Source organism: Aythya marila (genome assembly GCF_965140915.1).
Source record: "Aythya marila genome assembly, chromosome: 2".
NCBI classification, from domain to species: Eukaryota; Metazoa; Chordata; class Aves; order Anseriformes; family Anatidae; genus Aythya; species Aythya marila.
Genome location: NC_139043.1, coordinates 35,917,738 through 35,931,794, shown reverse-complemented (window position 1 = coordinate 35,931,794; position 14,057 = coordinate 35,917,738). Strand labels below are relative to the sequence as shown.

Genomic DNA, 14,057 nt, shown 5'->3' with positions numbered 1-14,057 from the left:
TGTTTTGTCCAAGTTTTAGTCAAGTCGGTTTGACATGTTCTTCTTTCCTTGGCTGCCAGTTGTTATAAGTTAGTACTTGGAAGGATCACTCTCTTGTCTCACCCACGGTCATTCCATTCATATGTGGACACTTCTGGGGATTGCAGTCCCAGTTCTTTTCCAGTCCCTTGTGCTGAAAAATCCCTTAACCCTTTCAGTACCAGGTGACAACAATGCAAAATGAGAGATTAAGCTTTTTTTTTTTCTAATTTTAATAGTAATTGCAGCAGTTTTCACTTATTTTGCAGTATGGTGTTTTAACAATAAACCATAGTAGTTACTATACTTGCATAAGTTAGTATAATTTTACATAAATAAATGCCACATAGTCCTACCAGCTTCAATCTGGGTTATTTATATACTGCGATGTACAGAATCCTCAAAAGCTGCCTTAAAGGGCTTTGGTTGGTTTGTGTTTTTTTGTTTGTTTGTATGTTTTGTTTAATCAGAATCCTGACCAGGTTAAATTAGAAAGAGATTTGGAGAAGATACAGCACAATTGCATTAACCTAATTGTGATTGGAGAAAGTTTGTTTTGTTTTGTTTTTCTTTGTTTTTGTTTTTCCCTTTTTTCATGGTTTCATGAATTCTCCATGATTCTCCATGGAGAATCGATAAATTTATAATAATTGTGTTGAGTGGGGCTGTATTGTGAGGTTTAATTATATAAGGAAAAATCTTCATTGTGCTTATAATAAAATACATTGTGGTTTTTTTTCCCTTTATATTCAACTGACACAAGTTTCTAATCTACTTGAGGCATATTGGTCTTATTAGGCTAAGGTAGCTTTCTTCTCTGAGCCATGCAGCATCACTCATACAAACTGTTTCTGTTTACAGATCGGTATTTTTATTGCCTCGTTGACCTTAGAAAAGCAAGAACAATTTCTGATCATTTCCTGATATGAATTGACAGTAGCAAGTCCTACACTAGCATATTCTAATTTTCTTCTTATTTGTATCAACCGGGGGTTTGTATTTGGACAGCCATTTTGAAGTGTTTCACTGTACATCAAAATAATGGGTCCTAATGGATTGCTTCTTGCTTGACTAGACAAAAGTATTTATTAAGGAAAAAAATAAATTGTGTCTTAGCAAACGTAAAAGAAACAGTAGACTAGAATTAAGTAGATTTTCTATTAATGGCTTTGCTTTATCAGATATTTATATTCCGTGTATGATTTTATTATATATTAAATTCTGGCAATAAGGTAGCTTTTGCTCTCCGAGGTCAGTAGTGTTCAGATTAATCAGGCTGACATTTCATGCCGGTGGGTCATGAACTGTTGATAATAGCATTAAATGGTGATTCACTTGCTGCGGGGAGCACAGCTCATTATCCAGTCACTATATTAAATCATCGCCACAAACAGCTAGGACCTAGCATGTGCACACACGCATATGCACACACACACACACACACACACACACACACACACTCACTCGTGCATGGGAAAATCAGAGGTGGGGAGCTCTGTCCTGCAGCTATCCGTTTCTCTGTTTATTGCAATTGTTAAAGCTGTTTCCAGCATACCGGGATGACAGACTTCACCTCATTTGAGAGGCTGAAGTAGTTCTCTCTGAAAAATCTGTTTGTGTATGAAACAGGACTACGCAGTTTATTTTCTAGCTTCTCTCTGATAAGAGGACATTATTTTTTGTGGCCAGTTCCGTGTTAGACCAAAACAAAGAAAAATACACGCACGTCCCTTCTAAAATGTTAGTCTTGGAAACCAGAACAAGATGCAAAATGAAAACATTTGAAATCTCAATTGCTTGTGTGCCCTGAGTATGGATTTTTGTTTAACGCTGTGTTTGAGTAACTTCTATATTAGTTTCAGATGTGCTACTTCCTGTTAAAAATATTTGGATTAAAAAAACATTAGCCACTGTCCTATTGCAAGAAAAAGCATATATATCATAATGGAAAAACTTAAAATAGAAGACTGCCTAAATAGCTGAACAGTGGCTTCATTATGGTGAGTGAGAGGAAATTCCACTCCCTAACGCTTAAAAGATTTTGCAGCTAAATGCAAATCTTACTTAAATTTAAGTTGTATCCTTTCAAAATGAATTTTGAATTAAAATCATCACAAGTTCAGCAATTAGTACGAACCATGGGGCTTTTTTTTTCTCAATTTGGAACAGAGAACTGGGGAGTTTTCAGCTTTCCCGTCCTCTGTCCTCTCCATCTGAGCCAGTAGAATTTGGTTTAGTTCAGAAGTGACTGCTTGCAGGCAGTGCGCAGAGGCGCTTTCCTTTCAGATAGGAAGGCTTGCTTGGAGTGTGAGATCCTGAAGGTCTCTATTTCTGACACTGAAGAAGAGGTTTTTGTTTGTTTGTTTGCTTTTTATAGTTTTGGAAAACATTATGTTTAATCAGTATATAAATGTTAATTAACATGAGAGCTGTGTTAACCTCAGTATTAACTTTAAAGCTGAGAAGTTTGTTTTTTCCCAAATATGTGTACATTTATATTTACTTTTATATAAATTTACACATTTATAACTGGTCACAGAAAGGGAAACCTTTTTCTGAAACAATTAGCACACTACAGACTTTAAGAGAAGTGAGAAAGGACTGATCGAGGGAAACATTTTAAATTCCTCAAATTGCATTTTTTTAGTTTTTATTTTTTTTAGGTTAAATCGCAGCTAGTAGCAGTTCAGACAAACACGATAGCATGAAAAACCTGTGGGCCACTAGAGGTCACTGTTTGGTAATCAACTTCTAATGAACCAGAACTGTCAGGAAGGCCAATAAATTACACTGTGGATTTTTCTAATTATGAATTCCTATTTAATCATTCAATGACAAGTTAACTGTGGCGGTGGTTCTATGTACTTTGCATACACAGTTATGTTAATGTACTATTATATTTCTTAGGATGGAGGTCCTCCATCATTAGAGCAGTTCATTACCAAAGACTCTCTTATCTAATCATAATTACTGATTATGAGGAATAATTAACTTTGTTACCCTCTTGATTCTTTTCATAGGCAAAATGCAGTCTTTTTCTTTCCTTTTCCTTATGGAACACTAGGACATGCATTGACTTCAGATACCTTTACATTAAAGAAAAAAGGTTAATTTGTTTTGTACAAAATTGCTTAAGTTGTAGTGCTGGAATAGTTATAGTTAGTTGGGAAAAAAGAAGTACAAGAATAATTGTATAGTGGATTTCTTTAAGCTGTCACTCAGTACCATTAAACGTGAAAATATTTTGTTTCATTTAAGTGCAGCATTTAGAGCATGTAAAGATTTGTAAATTTAAACCATATGATTGCATATTTGCCCTTCCGGAAACAATAAAAGCAGCAAGAAAAAGATTATCTCTTTTTAAAGATATTTCCATATTAAACTTAGAATTAGCGTGATGTAAAATGATTTTAAATTGCATGTTTTGAACTCATTGGGTACGAGGCATCAAATACATTTGAGAACACTGAATAGGACGTTACGTTTTGGGCTGGAGGGAAATGCTAAATCCAGTCCTACGGAAGAGATATATTTTTTGTTTTGCAAAGGAGTAATAATAGAATGATGTGTGGAGGGTTCCTAAGCAGGAAATAGATATGAGAACGGCCGTATAATGAAGGATGCCTTAAATGGAAGGTCTGCATCCTTCCAAATTGGTCTGCTTTTCTTGCAGTCCTTGTCAGCTTGCCTATTCTACTTTGCTTTTTTATCTCCGAATAAAGGCTTCTCGAATTAACCATGAACATGCTGAAATTAGGCAGCAGGAAGTGTTTATGGATATAAACTTAGGCTTGCTTAAAAATCAGCACATATTTTTAGAAGAAAATGCAAGACAGAATATTTGGACTCTTATACTGTATCCTGCAGCAAGATTCAATGACAAAGTGGTTGCAGAAAGGAGAGCCGCATTGAAAGCAATGCACTGTGGCAGTCGTTCACCTGAATGAAAAAATTTATTGGTCCTTATACTGCTCATAACAATTTAAGGTACAAAGTTCCAAAGTTTGTTCAGAAATGTTCCTTGCAGTCCTTGGTCCTACTATTTTTTTAGGCATTTCTTTCCCATTGCAGTTGGTGAAACTGTGTCAGTTGTCCCGTCACAGGCTGTACCCTAAATAGGCAAAATTAAAACTCGCAGCCGGGCAAGTCTCCAGCAGAAAATACTGGATTCTTTTTAAATAACTTGTCGGACACTTCCTTCTGACTATATGTTGTTGCCTATTTCAGTTTAGAATTTCATTAGGTTGCTGCTGTTATACAGTGGATGCATTTTAAATGTTGTAAATGTAAATGTGCTCCTACTGCTCGGCGTTGGCATTGCTACATCTTCAAGTGCGAGATAAACCAGAAATGCTTAGGGATCAGTATGTTATGCAGTTCCACACCCATATGAATGCTTTTTGTTTTATTTTTTGTTTCTGTGTTTACAATGCTTTTATTTTATAATATCAGAGGAAAGGACCAATGAATGCATCAACAGAAATTTGTCTGTATGATTTTAGGCTTCTGCAGCTGCCTTTCTCCAAAGGGAACCTTTTATTGAGCAGGGCACTTGAACCCGTACCTGTTGAGCAATGCAGTTTCAATGCATACCTCCATCTGAATTGATTTTTTATTTTTTTTAGCAATGTGCTTAATGCTTTCTTTATTCAGAAAAAAAAAAATGTTGCCGTGCTTTGTTGCTTTTGGGAGTCTGTCTGAGGGTGACATGGTAAAGAAAAGCATAAAGGATTAAATCATTTAAATATTTTGGTTTATGTAAAAGGGGGTTAATATCTTGTTACAGTTGTATTGATACTGGAGAAATATGTAAAAATAATATTAAAATGTCCTGTTTATTTTTCCTTTCTGAGAAAATCGGTTTTCTCTTACAATACAGGGTTTCAGCTATTGCATATTTATTCCACAATGAAGTGTCAACATACCTGCATTTTGCTGTGGGCTCACGTTAGAATACGTGAGGATTTCATGCCTTCTAGGTACAGACATTCAAGTCCAACTAGCAAAATCTGCAAATGAGGTGGTGTATGGCTAACTGCTTTTTGTAATTTGCAAGGCTCAGCAAGTTTGGCCAAACGTCTGTTTTTGTTGGTCACAAAATTGCACAGCAATTGCGTGTTGCTCAGTTAAGGTAGATGAGATCGAAAGCTGCAATGCCAAGCTGGGCTTTGGGTTCCAGTCGTGGCTTTTGCTGCCCCTCACAGCTGTTACGATTCTGGGGTGTCTTTGTTATTGTTGTTGTTCATTTTGATACTGTCTGTTGATTTTAGTTAGAGCAGCTAAAATAGCTCTTCTGAGATTTTACATTTTCTAAAGACAACATTGCAAATGCGCATCCCTTTGAGCTTCTTCTCATGCAGTCCCCACAGTCTGTTTCCTGGTTGCTGATCTTCTGTGTAGCATAGAGTTGTGATGTCCTCAGTGTATGTTTAATACTTGGCTCCGTCACCTTTCTAATGCTAGAAAATGTTTTTGTTTTTGCAATATGTGGCTGAGAAATTGTTTTGGTTTTAGGACTTGGTACATAAGCCAGCCAACATGGGAATTGTGCTGGAGCCTGCCTGCTCAATTTTCGTTGCATGGAAAGATAACATTGGCCCACGTAGTTGAGAAACTGTGTGCATGTTCATGTTTCGTTTTCAGACTTCCACTAAAACACTGGAGTTTCAAACAGTAGTGCTGGCCAAGAAGATCAGGGGTTATTTTCTTTGTTTCTTTTGCATTTGATATTTCTCTCCTATTTATGCTGCACTCCCTCGGAACTGAGCTAAGGTTAAGCAGATAGCTTAGCGGCACGTGCTTTGTATTTGGGCTGTCCTGAAGCCTGCTTTGGAACCGTGCTTTATTGGATGCCTGGAATATACTGCTTCAGTCGTGCACTGACCTACCAGCCTTCCTGCTAATGTTTGGATAAAAACTGAAATACTTCTTTTCGATTCTGCTGAGCTCTGTGCAGCTAGCTTTGCTGCCCAAGACAGCAGATACTTGCAGTTGTTGTTAAGTTTTAATATTTCTATATCAGCCTGCAGACCCAAATGAGATTTATACTGTATATACAAATGTTAGGGATGGATAAAGGAGTAGCTAAATCTGGTACTCCAGCAAAAACACCGAACGGCTTTTTCTGTTGTCTGTGGCTTTTTATAGTGGAGTAGGGTTTAAAGAGAGGGCATAGGAGAGATGACTGGCATGAAAAATGTATTTGATACAGTATTTGAGGTATTAAAAATAAGCAACTTATTTAATCAATTGTATTTTATTTCCTTTCTTGTTGCAAGGCTGTTAACCTTTTTCCTTGGTGACTTTCCTGCTACTCTGATATTTCACTTTGCCATTACAATGACCAGAACTAAAAGCAGTGCTGCCAACAGAGTGATCTCTTCAGGCCTTTCTTTCACTTTGTACTTCTGTTAAAAAAAAGTTAAAGTGCCTTCTGTGTGCATTTGCCTTTTGCAACTTATTTTCTTTGGCTAATCATTTTGGAGGTGTCAGTTGCTACTCAATATCATCTCATAAATTTTTCTGATGCATTTGCTTTATATTAAACCATCTTAACAATAGCTTCCACTCTGGTTTTTCATGATTTATTGAGAGGACATATTGTTTTCTGCGTTTTGGCATCCTGCTATAGTACATCTAAATCAGACTGAAGATTTTTATTCTGGTGTCCACGGCCAAGTTCAAGTACTAATCCCTATAGAATTGCACTCTTCTTCCTTTAAAAGCATAGAGCCTCTCGTTGCCTTTTTTGTTTAATCAGTTCTCTACCCTTCCTTCTTTGCTACCTTCCTGATGATGTTTAAATAATTTTGAGTGTGTGCCCAAAAGGGATATCCTGTGCTACTGTAACTCAAGTGTACCTATTGTTTACATACGTGTATCCTCTTGATTCATGTAAATCCCTAAGTACGTTCTCCTTGAGGCCCCTGAGGATCCTTGCATGTACAGCAGCACATCTCAGATTGCCACGCGGGACTGGAGAGTTTGGTGCTGGCTTTTGTCTTCATACAGCAGCTAGCAAAATACACTCAACCACAACACCAACAGAAGTGCTAAAGAAAGGGTATTAAAGCATTCTCTGTCCGTATCTTCTGCCTTCGTATTATTGTAGGAGGGAAAATCTGTTTAATTACTGCCTGTCACGCTGGGCTCTCCAGAACAGGTAGCATATTGCACACCTCTCTTGCATCTTTCTTTCAATCTACGCCACTGTTATGAAAATAGCTGCATGGAGCATTAATGCTGATGCACACAGTCAGATCCACTCCTCGGTCTTGCCTGTGCTTGTGGGAGGCGGGGGTGGAGGAGGAGGAGGGAATTATTATTCTGCTGCTGACACAGGGAGAATGAGAGTGGCTTGATGCAACAGAAGATTATGTTCCCTGAGGATAAACAAACAGAAGGAGATAAATTAGGAGAGAGGATAATCCTGTTAATATGTGCATTCCTTAATTCTGATTCAGTTTTTCAAAACGTATGGTTTCGCAGAGGTTAGAGATTTAATTAGTACCTGTAAACCATTTCTTTAAGTTTGCCTTATAGATTGTGGGGTAATGCTTTGAGTTGGCATTTGAGATGCAGAAATTTGCCCATAAACAGGAACTGTAGGTCGAGATATGAATATCTCATGAGGGAAAATTAATAATGTGCACATCACCATTCCTTCCTCAGTTGAAAAACATACAAAAAACTTTTGTTCCCCAGACTTTTTCACAATCCTGTTTGTTCAGAAGTCAGAGCAGCTTACTCTCTGCAGTCTTCTGTTGCTTTTTCAGCAGAAGCTGGGCCATTGTGATATTTATCTGAATTCAAACAAGGCTAATTAAAAGAGCTGCTGACAGTTGTTGTGATCTGACTTTGACTGGAGCTTGATGGTCATTATGGGTAAATAATGAACCAGGTCTGCAAATGTAGCAGCTGCCAACTTGGGATAGAAGAACAGCTATTGCGTCCAATTTAAGGATCTATCGACCGCTTCCCTTCTCCCTGCAGATCTTCTTCCTAGCAGAAAACTAATGTTTTCTACTGCTTTGTTTTGTGGTTTCAGCTATTTCTGATATAGTCTATAATTTCCTCTTAAATATTTAACCTACTCCATTATTAGCTTTCAGAGTTAACAACTTTTCCATTGGGCTTTCTTTGCATTTTTATTTTGTTTTGTTTTGTGGATTTTTTTTTTTTTTTGCAGTTTGCTTTTTCTGTACAACGTAACTGCTTAAATAATTATGATAATGTGTATTTAATTTGCCTGTTGCTGCAGAATAAAAATCAACTAGTTTTTTTTTCTTCGCACAGCCATAATTTTGCACATTTGATAATTGGTTTGTGCTGTAAGAGCGATGCTTCTACTTCCTTAAGTGTGTTTTTTTTCCTAGAGTAATATTGCGTACTCGTTGTATAAATCTTCAAAGCACTGACCTGAACCTCCATTTCCATTTTTGTTCAAACATCAGTAGTTTATGAGGTATGGTGATGCGAGGCTCGATTTATCAGAAGAGAGAAATAGCAATGACTTTCATTAAGGCATACTTCCAAGTACGTTGTCGCTTCATCATGAGCTTTGCCTTGTCCCATTAGCAAGCAGGAATGGGTGCGCTAAAGGGAAAATGGCAAATTTTAATAATAAATTAAATTAACTCTCTTCTAGAATGTCTGCCATTAGAAATGCAGCACAGACATTTAAAAGTCAGCGCAGAATTTGATACCCACTAGAACTTAGCCCATCTCCCCGGCATTTGCTCAGCTGCCATTAAAAGGCAGCGTGCATTATGTAAAATGCGCAAACGTGCTTGTGCACGGCGCATAATGCGGCGGAGCTCGGGATCTTGCTGGGAAGAAATGATCCCAAGCGTGCCCCTAAAAGACAAGTCTTGCTTTGAGATATAATGATGAAAAATTGCCCGTTTATTTGTGTCTTTGTGTTTCAGCAAAAACCAAAGTTGGGATTGTTGTCTGCGGCCCTGCTGGAAGGGGCTCGTGCACGTACGGCGTGCGGCCGTGAGCGTGGGCGCTCCTGTGCCAGCAAGGCCAGCGCTGCGTTAACAAGGGGTTACGTTGTGCTGGTTTATGTTAAACCAGATCACCCCTAACATGTGCAGAGCCATTCATCTGTGTCACCAAAACCCAAGAGGACATCTGACATGGACTTTGAAACAGAAACAGTGATCACTTACAAATCAAACATGGCACGCTCTAAACCGATTGTGCACGGCAATCTTTTCGAGAAAGGACAACTAATTGAACATGATAAAGTGTAAAGTTAATTAACACCCTTAAATTTGTTGATTACTTTCACGGGATTATATTGTTCGTTGAGTAGCAGCTTTCTGTCCCAGCTGTCGCCTTTTTAGCGAATGTCGCTGGTAAACAATAGAGACACCATAACAAGTCGTAAATGGTCCCTGTGACAGCAGCCCCTTGTGAGGCTGCATCTGTAGAAAATGATTAGAACAATTGCATTTTAAAGACGGCTCACATCGCAGCCCAGTCCCATCGGCCCTCTTCTTTATCTGCGTTGATGGCAGACTGGTTAAAACATTTAAGTTCTTTTGAGCAAATTAAGTGATTTACTGTGTTTTGGTTATACAGCAGTAGAATAGCTTCATAGCTCTACCTTTGATGCTGGTTTTTATAATAGGGAGAAGCCCAATCCCTTTGAGTGGTGTTTTGTGGTTTTTGTTGTTTTTTTTTTTTTTTTTTTTAATTTTCTGAGACTGGTCTGTTTACTCGTTCCCTAGAAATAGATTGAGGATGTCAGACTTTGTCTGTGAAGCAACTAGAAGAAAATGATACCCTACTTGTATTTTATAAAAATAACTAGCTTCCTTGTGGCTATTTTAAATTTATGGTATCATTTTAAATATCCTGCTTTCATTTCCAGTAGGGATTTGTAGACGATGTTGCCTATACGTGCCTTTTAATTGGTTTTGGATTTATATACGTAGCAAAACAATAGTAACCTTTACAGCTAATCTTTCCTTGTGTATCTTGGTTTAACTTTTGGTGAGTCGCAAAAGACAAAGTATTTCATGCAAGCTGGCAGGTACTTAAAAGGAATTGCTTAGAGCTTATAATCATGCACACACACAAGCTACACAGATGCAGGCTCTCAAGCTCAACCTATCTGAAGGAGAGCAAACATGACAAGAAACTGCTTGTTTGAAGATACCATAGTCACTTAAGTTGTATTTTTGCAAAAATATTGGAATAAGGGACCAGTGTTTCCTTGCACTTCCCAAAACGTAACAGGCAAAGCTTCGGTTCTTATGTGTGAAAGTACAACATTGTAAAACAGAAGAGAGGATTAAAACTCTAACAGTATTTTTCTTGTTTATTTTTACATCCTTTTTAGATCATAAACTAGTTGCTGAAATTCTGCCTTGCTCAGTAGACTAGGTGTTGAATAGATCAATGATAAAATGGATGTTTGCCGTCTAAGCTTTTTGATGTTATAGCCCTCATCTTTAGCCTGTCCTTTGGAGTAGCATTTAGTTTTAGTTTTTTGTTCTCAACTTTGTCAGCAACAAAAAATGTTATGTGCAGATGCAACACAACAGTGATTTAAATATTTTTGGCATAGGGTGCTCTGTGTTTTCAGCAGTGTAACTAATGGTGCTCCAATGAGTAGCCGTACAGTATCACTTTTCTTTTTTTTAAGTGATCTCCACCCTGCTGTTCTTACAGAAATGTAATACAACTGAAACTGAAAGCAGATAATTTTTATATAACATCTTTATATTAACATCTTTTTTTCTAGCAATTTGTATTCTTAGTAATCAGCTGCATTTAGCCAAACTGCTTTTACTGATGCAGCTCTAGAGGTACGACCTTAGTTTTTGGAGCTGGAAATATCAGTTGCAAACTGCAAGACTTTTTTCAAGGTGTTAAATGTTGTCGGAGTTGTACTAAGCAAGGAAAACCAGATATGGAAGGGTAGGGTGGCTACTGAACTAGGCTGCCTGGCTGGGAACCTGAAACTTGAGGTCATCCAAATCCAGACTATCCCAGGACAGCCGCAACCAGTTGCTGCTGTCATATGAGGGCTCCATTCACATTTTTGTCTAAAGGTTTGAACTTAGGAACTGCTCTGCCTCAGGTCCATTCATTGCAATCAATGGCAACTGAAGTGAGAATCCCATGGATTGAACTCATCCTTGCCCCATGGGTAACTTGGTCAGAAGTGACGGGATGTTTTAAAGAAGAGATGGGATGGGGGGATCATCCTAGAGAAGCCAAGCATAGGACTGCAGCCATGGGCTCCAGCAGTCTTGCTTTGCAGGAAAGATCTTAAATGTGTGCTGCTCACAAATGCAGTGTCTCCGGAACTGTTTCCTGACGAGGAGAAGCTTTCTGTATTTTAGAAAGAGCAAATAGATTCTGAAGGCTTTATGGACTTATGACCCTAATCAGCAGTGGTGTATATATAGCACTATTTTAGGTAGTGAACAATCTTTCAAAAGCCAAAAGATGAAAAATAATCATTAGCTTTATGATTTCATTGAGCTGCTTTGCTTTCTCCCTTGCTCTCTTTAATGTTAGAAGCTGATAATACTTTACTGGCCTGTGTTGTTGGTGTGGAATTGGTGATTTCTGAAATAAAGCTTTGCATTCTTTTCTAATGACTTTTGATTTCTATTTTTAGCTGAAGTTACAGTTCTTGTATGCCTAGACTCTCTGCCAAAACTTCCAGAAATTGCCAGTGTAGAAGATTTGCAGCGTTGCTTGTTTAATTTTGATAAAATAGCTGATAGTTGGCAAGGATCCTGGATGATAAAATTTAGCACAAAGTAAACAGGTTTTTGTTTTTAAAAACAGAATTTTCCAAGCCTTCTGCATTATACAACAAATTGCTCTTTTTTTCTAGTTAGCTAATTTATTTTTTCTACTTGAAATGTAAGCGTTTGAACAAGTGAGAGAGTGCAGCTGTCAGAAGATTAACCAGCTGAAAACTATTGTCAGCATTAATTTTGCTCTAATAAATGACTCTCTGAAGCTATTTAGCAGTCTGTAATCTAGATACAAGGCTATTGACCTATGATGGATAGTACTGGATTTTGTTTGTAAGCTTTGACTTAAATTGTCTACTTAATTTGCTGCAGGTCAGATCACAGGATTAGTGGTAAAGGCCATTATGTGGTTTGAATAAAAATAGCTGGAGGAACGGAATGAAAATCATTGTGTTTATTAACGTAGCAATCTTTGCGGTCATGTATGTAGTAAATTGGTAGCCAACAAGATGACAATGACGTGTTTGTGTTAGCTCAAAGTCTAGGTTTTGCTCTTCCTTCAGTTCCTGGGTTTTGCCACATGCGTTGGCTGGAGAGGAGTTGTTCAAGTGAGGTTATGGCTACAAATAGGGTGTTTCTTAACCAGAACAGAAAGGCCTCCACCACTGTATATATTACAAGTGTTGTTCTAGGAGCAGCAATGAGTGTTGGGCATGTATGGACGGATTTGGTTAAAGCTTGCGTCTGCCTGAGTTGTTCTGGATGTTCCCGTTCTGGACTCCCCGCTACAAGAAAATGAAGGGACTGGAGCATCTTCCTTGTGAGCAGTGGTTGAGAGAACTGACACTGTTTAGCAGTGAGAGGAGAAGGCTCAGGGGAATCTCATCCACATTTAGAAGTATTTGATGGGAGGGAGGGAGCCAAACTTTTCTCAGTGGTACCCAGTGACAGGGCAGGAGGTAACAGGTACAAATGAAAACTTGTGAAATCCCATTTTAGGAGTGCGTTTTCATTTGTCACTACACAACATCTAGCTCAGTGAAGGCTCTTCCAGTTACACCCTGGAAACTATTTCTATATAAACAGCTATTAATGGTTATTATAGTAGATAGTTGCCGAAAAAGAAGTGTGAATCATAGCTGGAGAGCAGTTTCCATTACTGTAGAAGCAGAATGGTCCACTCCATACAGAAGAACAAACCATTTCACCTGGGCATCATGTGAAGGACCACTGTAACTAGTGGAGCATGTTTTGTTTGAAAATGGGCCAGTCTCTGCAGCAGTACGTTTTAATAGGTCAAAGTTTGATGCATAACACAGAGAATTCATATTGTCTATACCTTTTGCTGAAGTGAAAAACAGTGAGGAAGTTTTTGTGTTGGTCAGTTTTGGGGTATGTTCTTCCCAACCCATGGTAAAGGTATGATAGACTTTTCAGAATAAAACTGGGAATAATATGTTCATATGTGTGCTAATGTCAATCATCTTTACATCAGTTTTGCATAGTTCTTTATGTAGTTGTATATGTGTTAAGTTTATGCATAGAAAACTAAACATTTCTGAAATTAAGTAGAACTTTGCTTTAGATTAGAGACTTAACAAACTGCAAAGATTCAGAAGGCAAACACTTTGTTTTACATGTCTGTGGCTTTTAGATGTTCAGTTATGTAAAAATCAGCAAGCACTGATAAAACTTAGCCTGGGGTTTGGAAAAGCTGATAAAAGTGGAGTTAACTTTGAGCAATTGTTTGTGAATAGTCATATTCACATATTCAGAGTAGTTTGACAAAACAGAAATGTTATTTAGTTATTCAGATACAATTAATTTTATGGAGTTCAAGGTTGCAGAAAGGGTTGATTGTTTCTTCATATGAAATTATAGAGCCACTTTTCTGTAATTCTTGTGAATTGTTTATCTGCCAGTATTCCTGAAGATACAGCCTTTCATAAGGTGGCTTTATCTTCATCAAATGCTTGAGAATTAAGATCCTGTAAGTGTTTAGGATATAGGCTTACTTTTACATCATCTGAGGGATTCATCATAAGGGAAGTATTAAACACATAAATTTTGCATCATCAGACCCTTCCTGATAAGATGAAGTTGTTAAGATTTTTGTGAAGAAAAAAAATATTGCTATTAAATCCAATGTTGTCTTGATTCAGGTGTTGGAGCTGCTCGAGCTGGAAACCTTACTTTCATGGTTGGTGGAGTGGAACAGGAATTTGATGCTGCCAAAGAATTGCTAACATGCATGGGTTCTAATGTGGTGTATTGTGGAGAGGTTGGAACTGGACAGGTAATGCTTGCTGAGGG

General features: G+C 37.8%; 1 protein-coding gene across 1 annotated transcript in view; it reads left to right on the top strand.

Moving 5' to 3' along the window:
* The window catches only part of HIBADH (3-hydroxyisobutyrate dehydrogenase), an 84,959-nt gene that overhangs the window by 57,139 nt on the left and 13,763 nt on the right, over window positions 1-14,057 (top strand). The window contains exon 5 of the mRNA XM_082752094.1: window positions 13,907-14,040. Within this exon, the coding sequence (XP_082608220.1) occupies window positions 13,907-14,040 (134 nt within the window). The remainder of the gene's footprint in view (window positions 1-13,906; window positions 14,041-14,057) is intronic.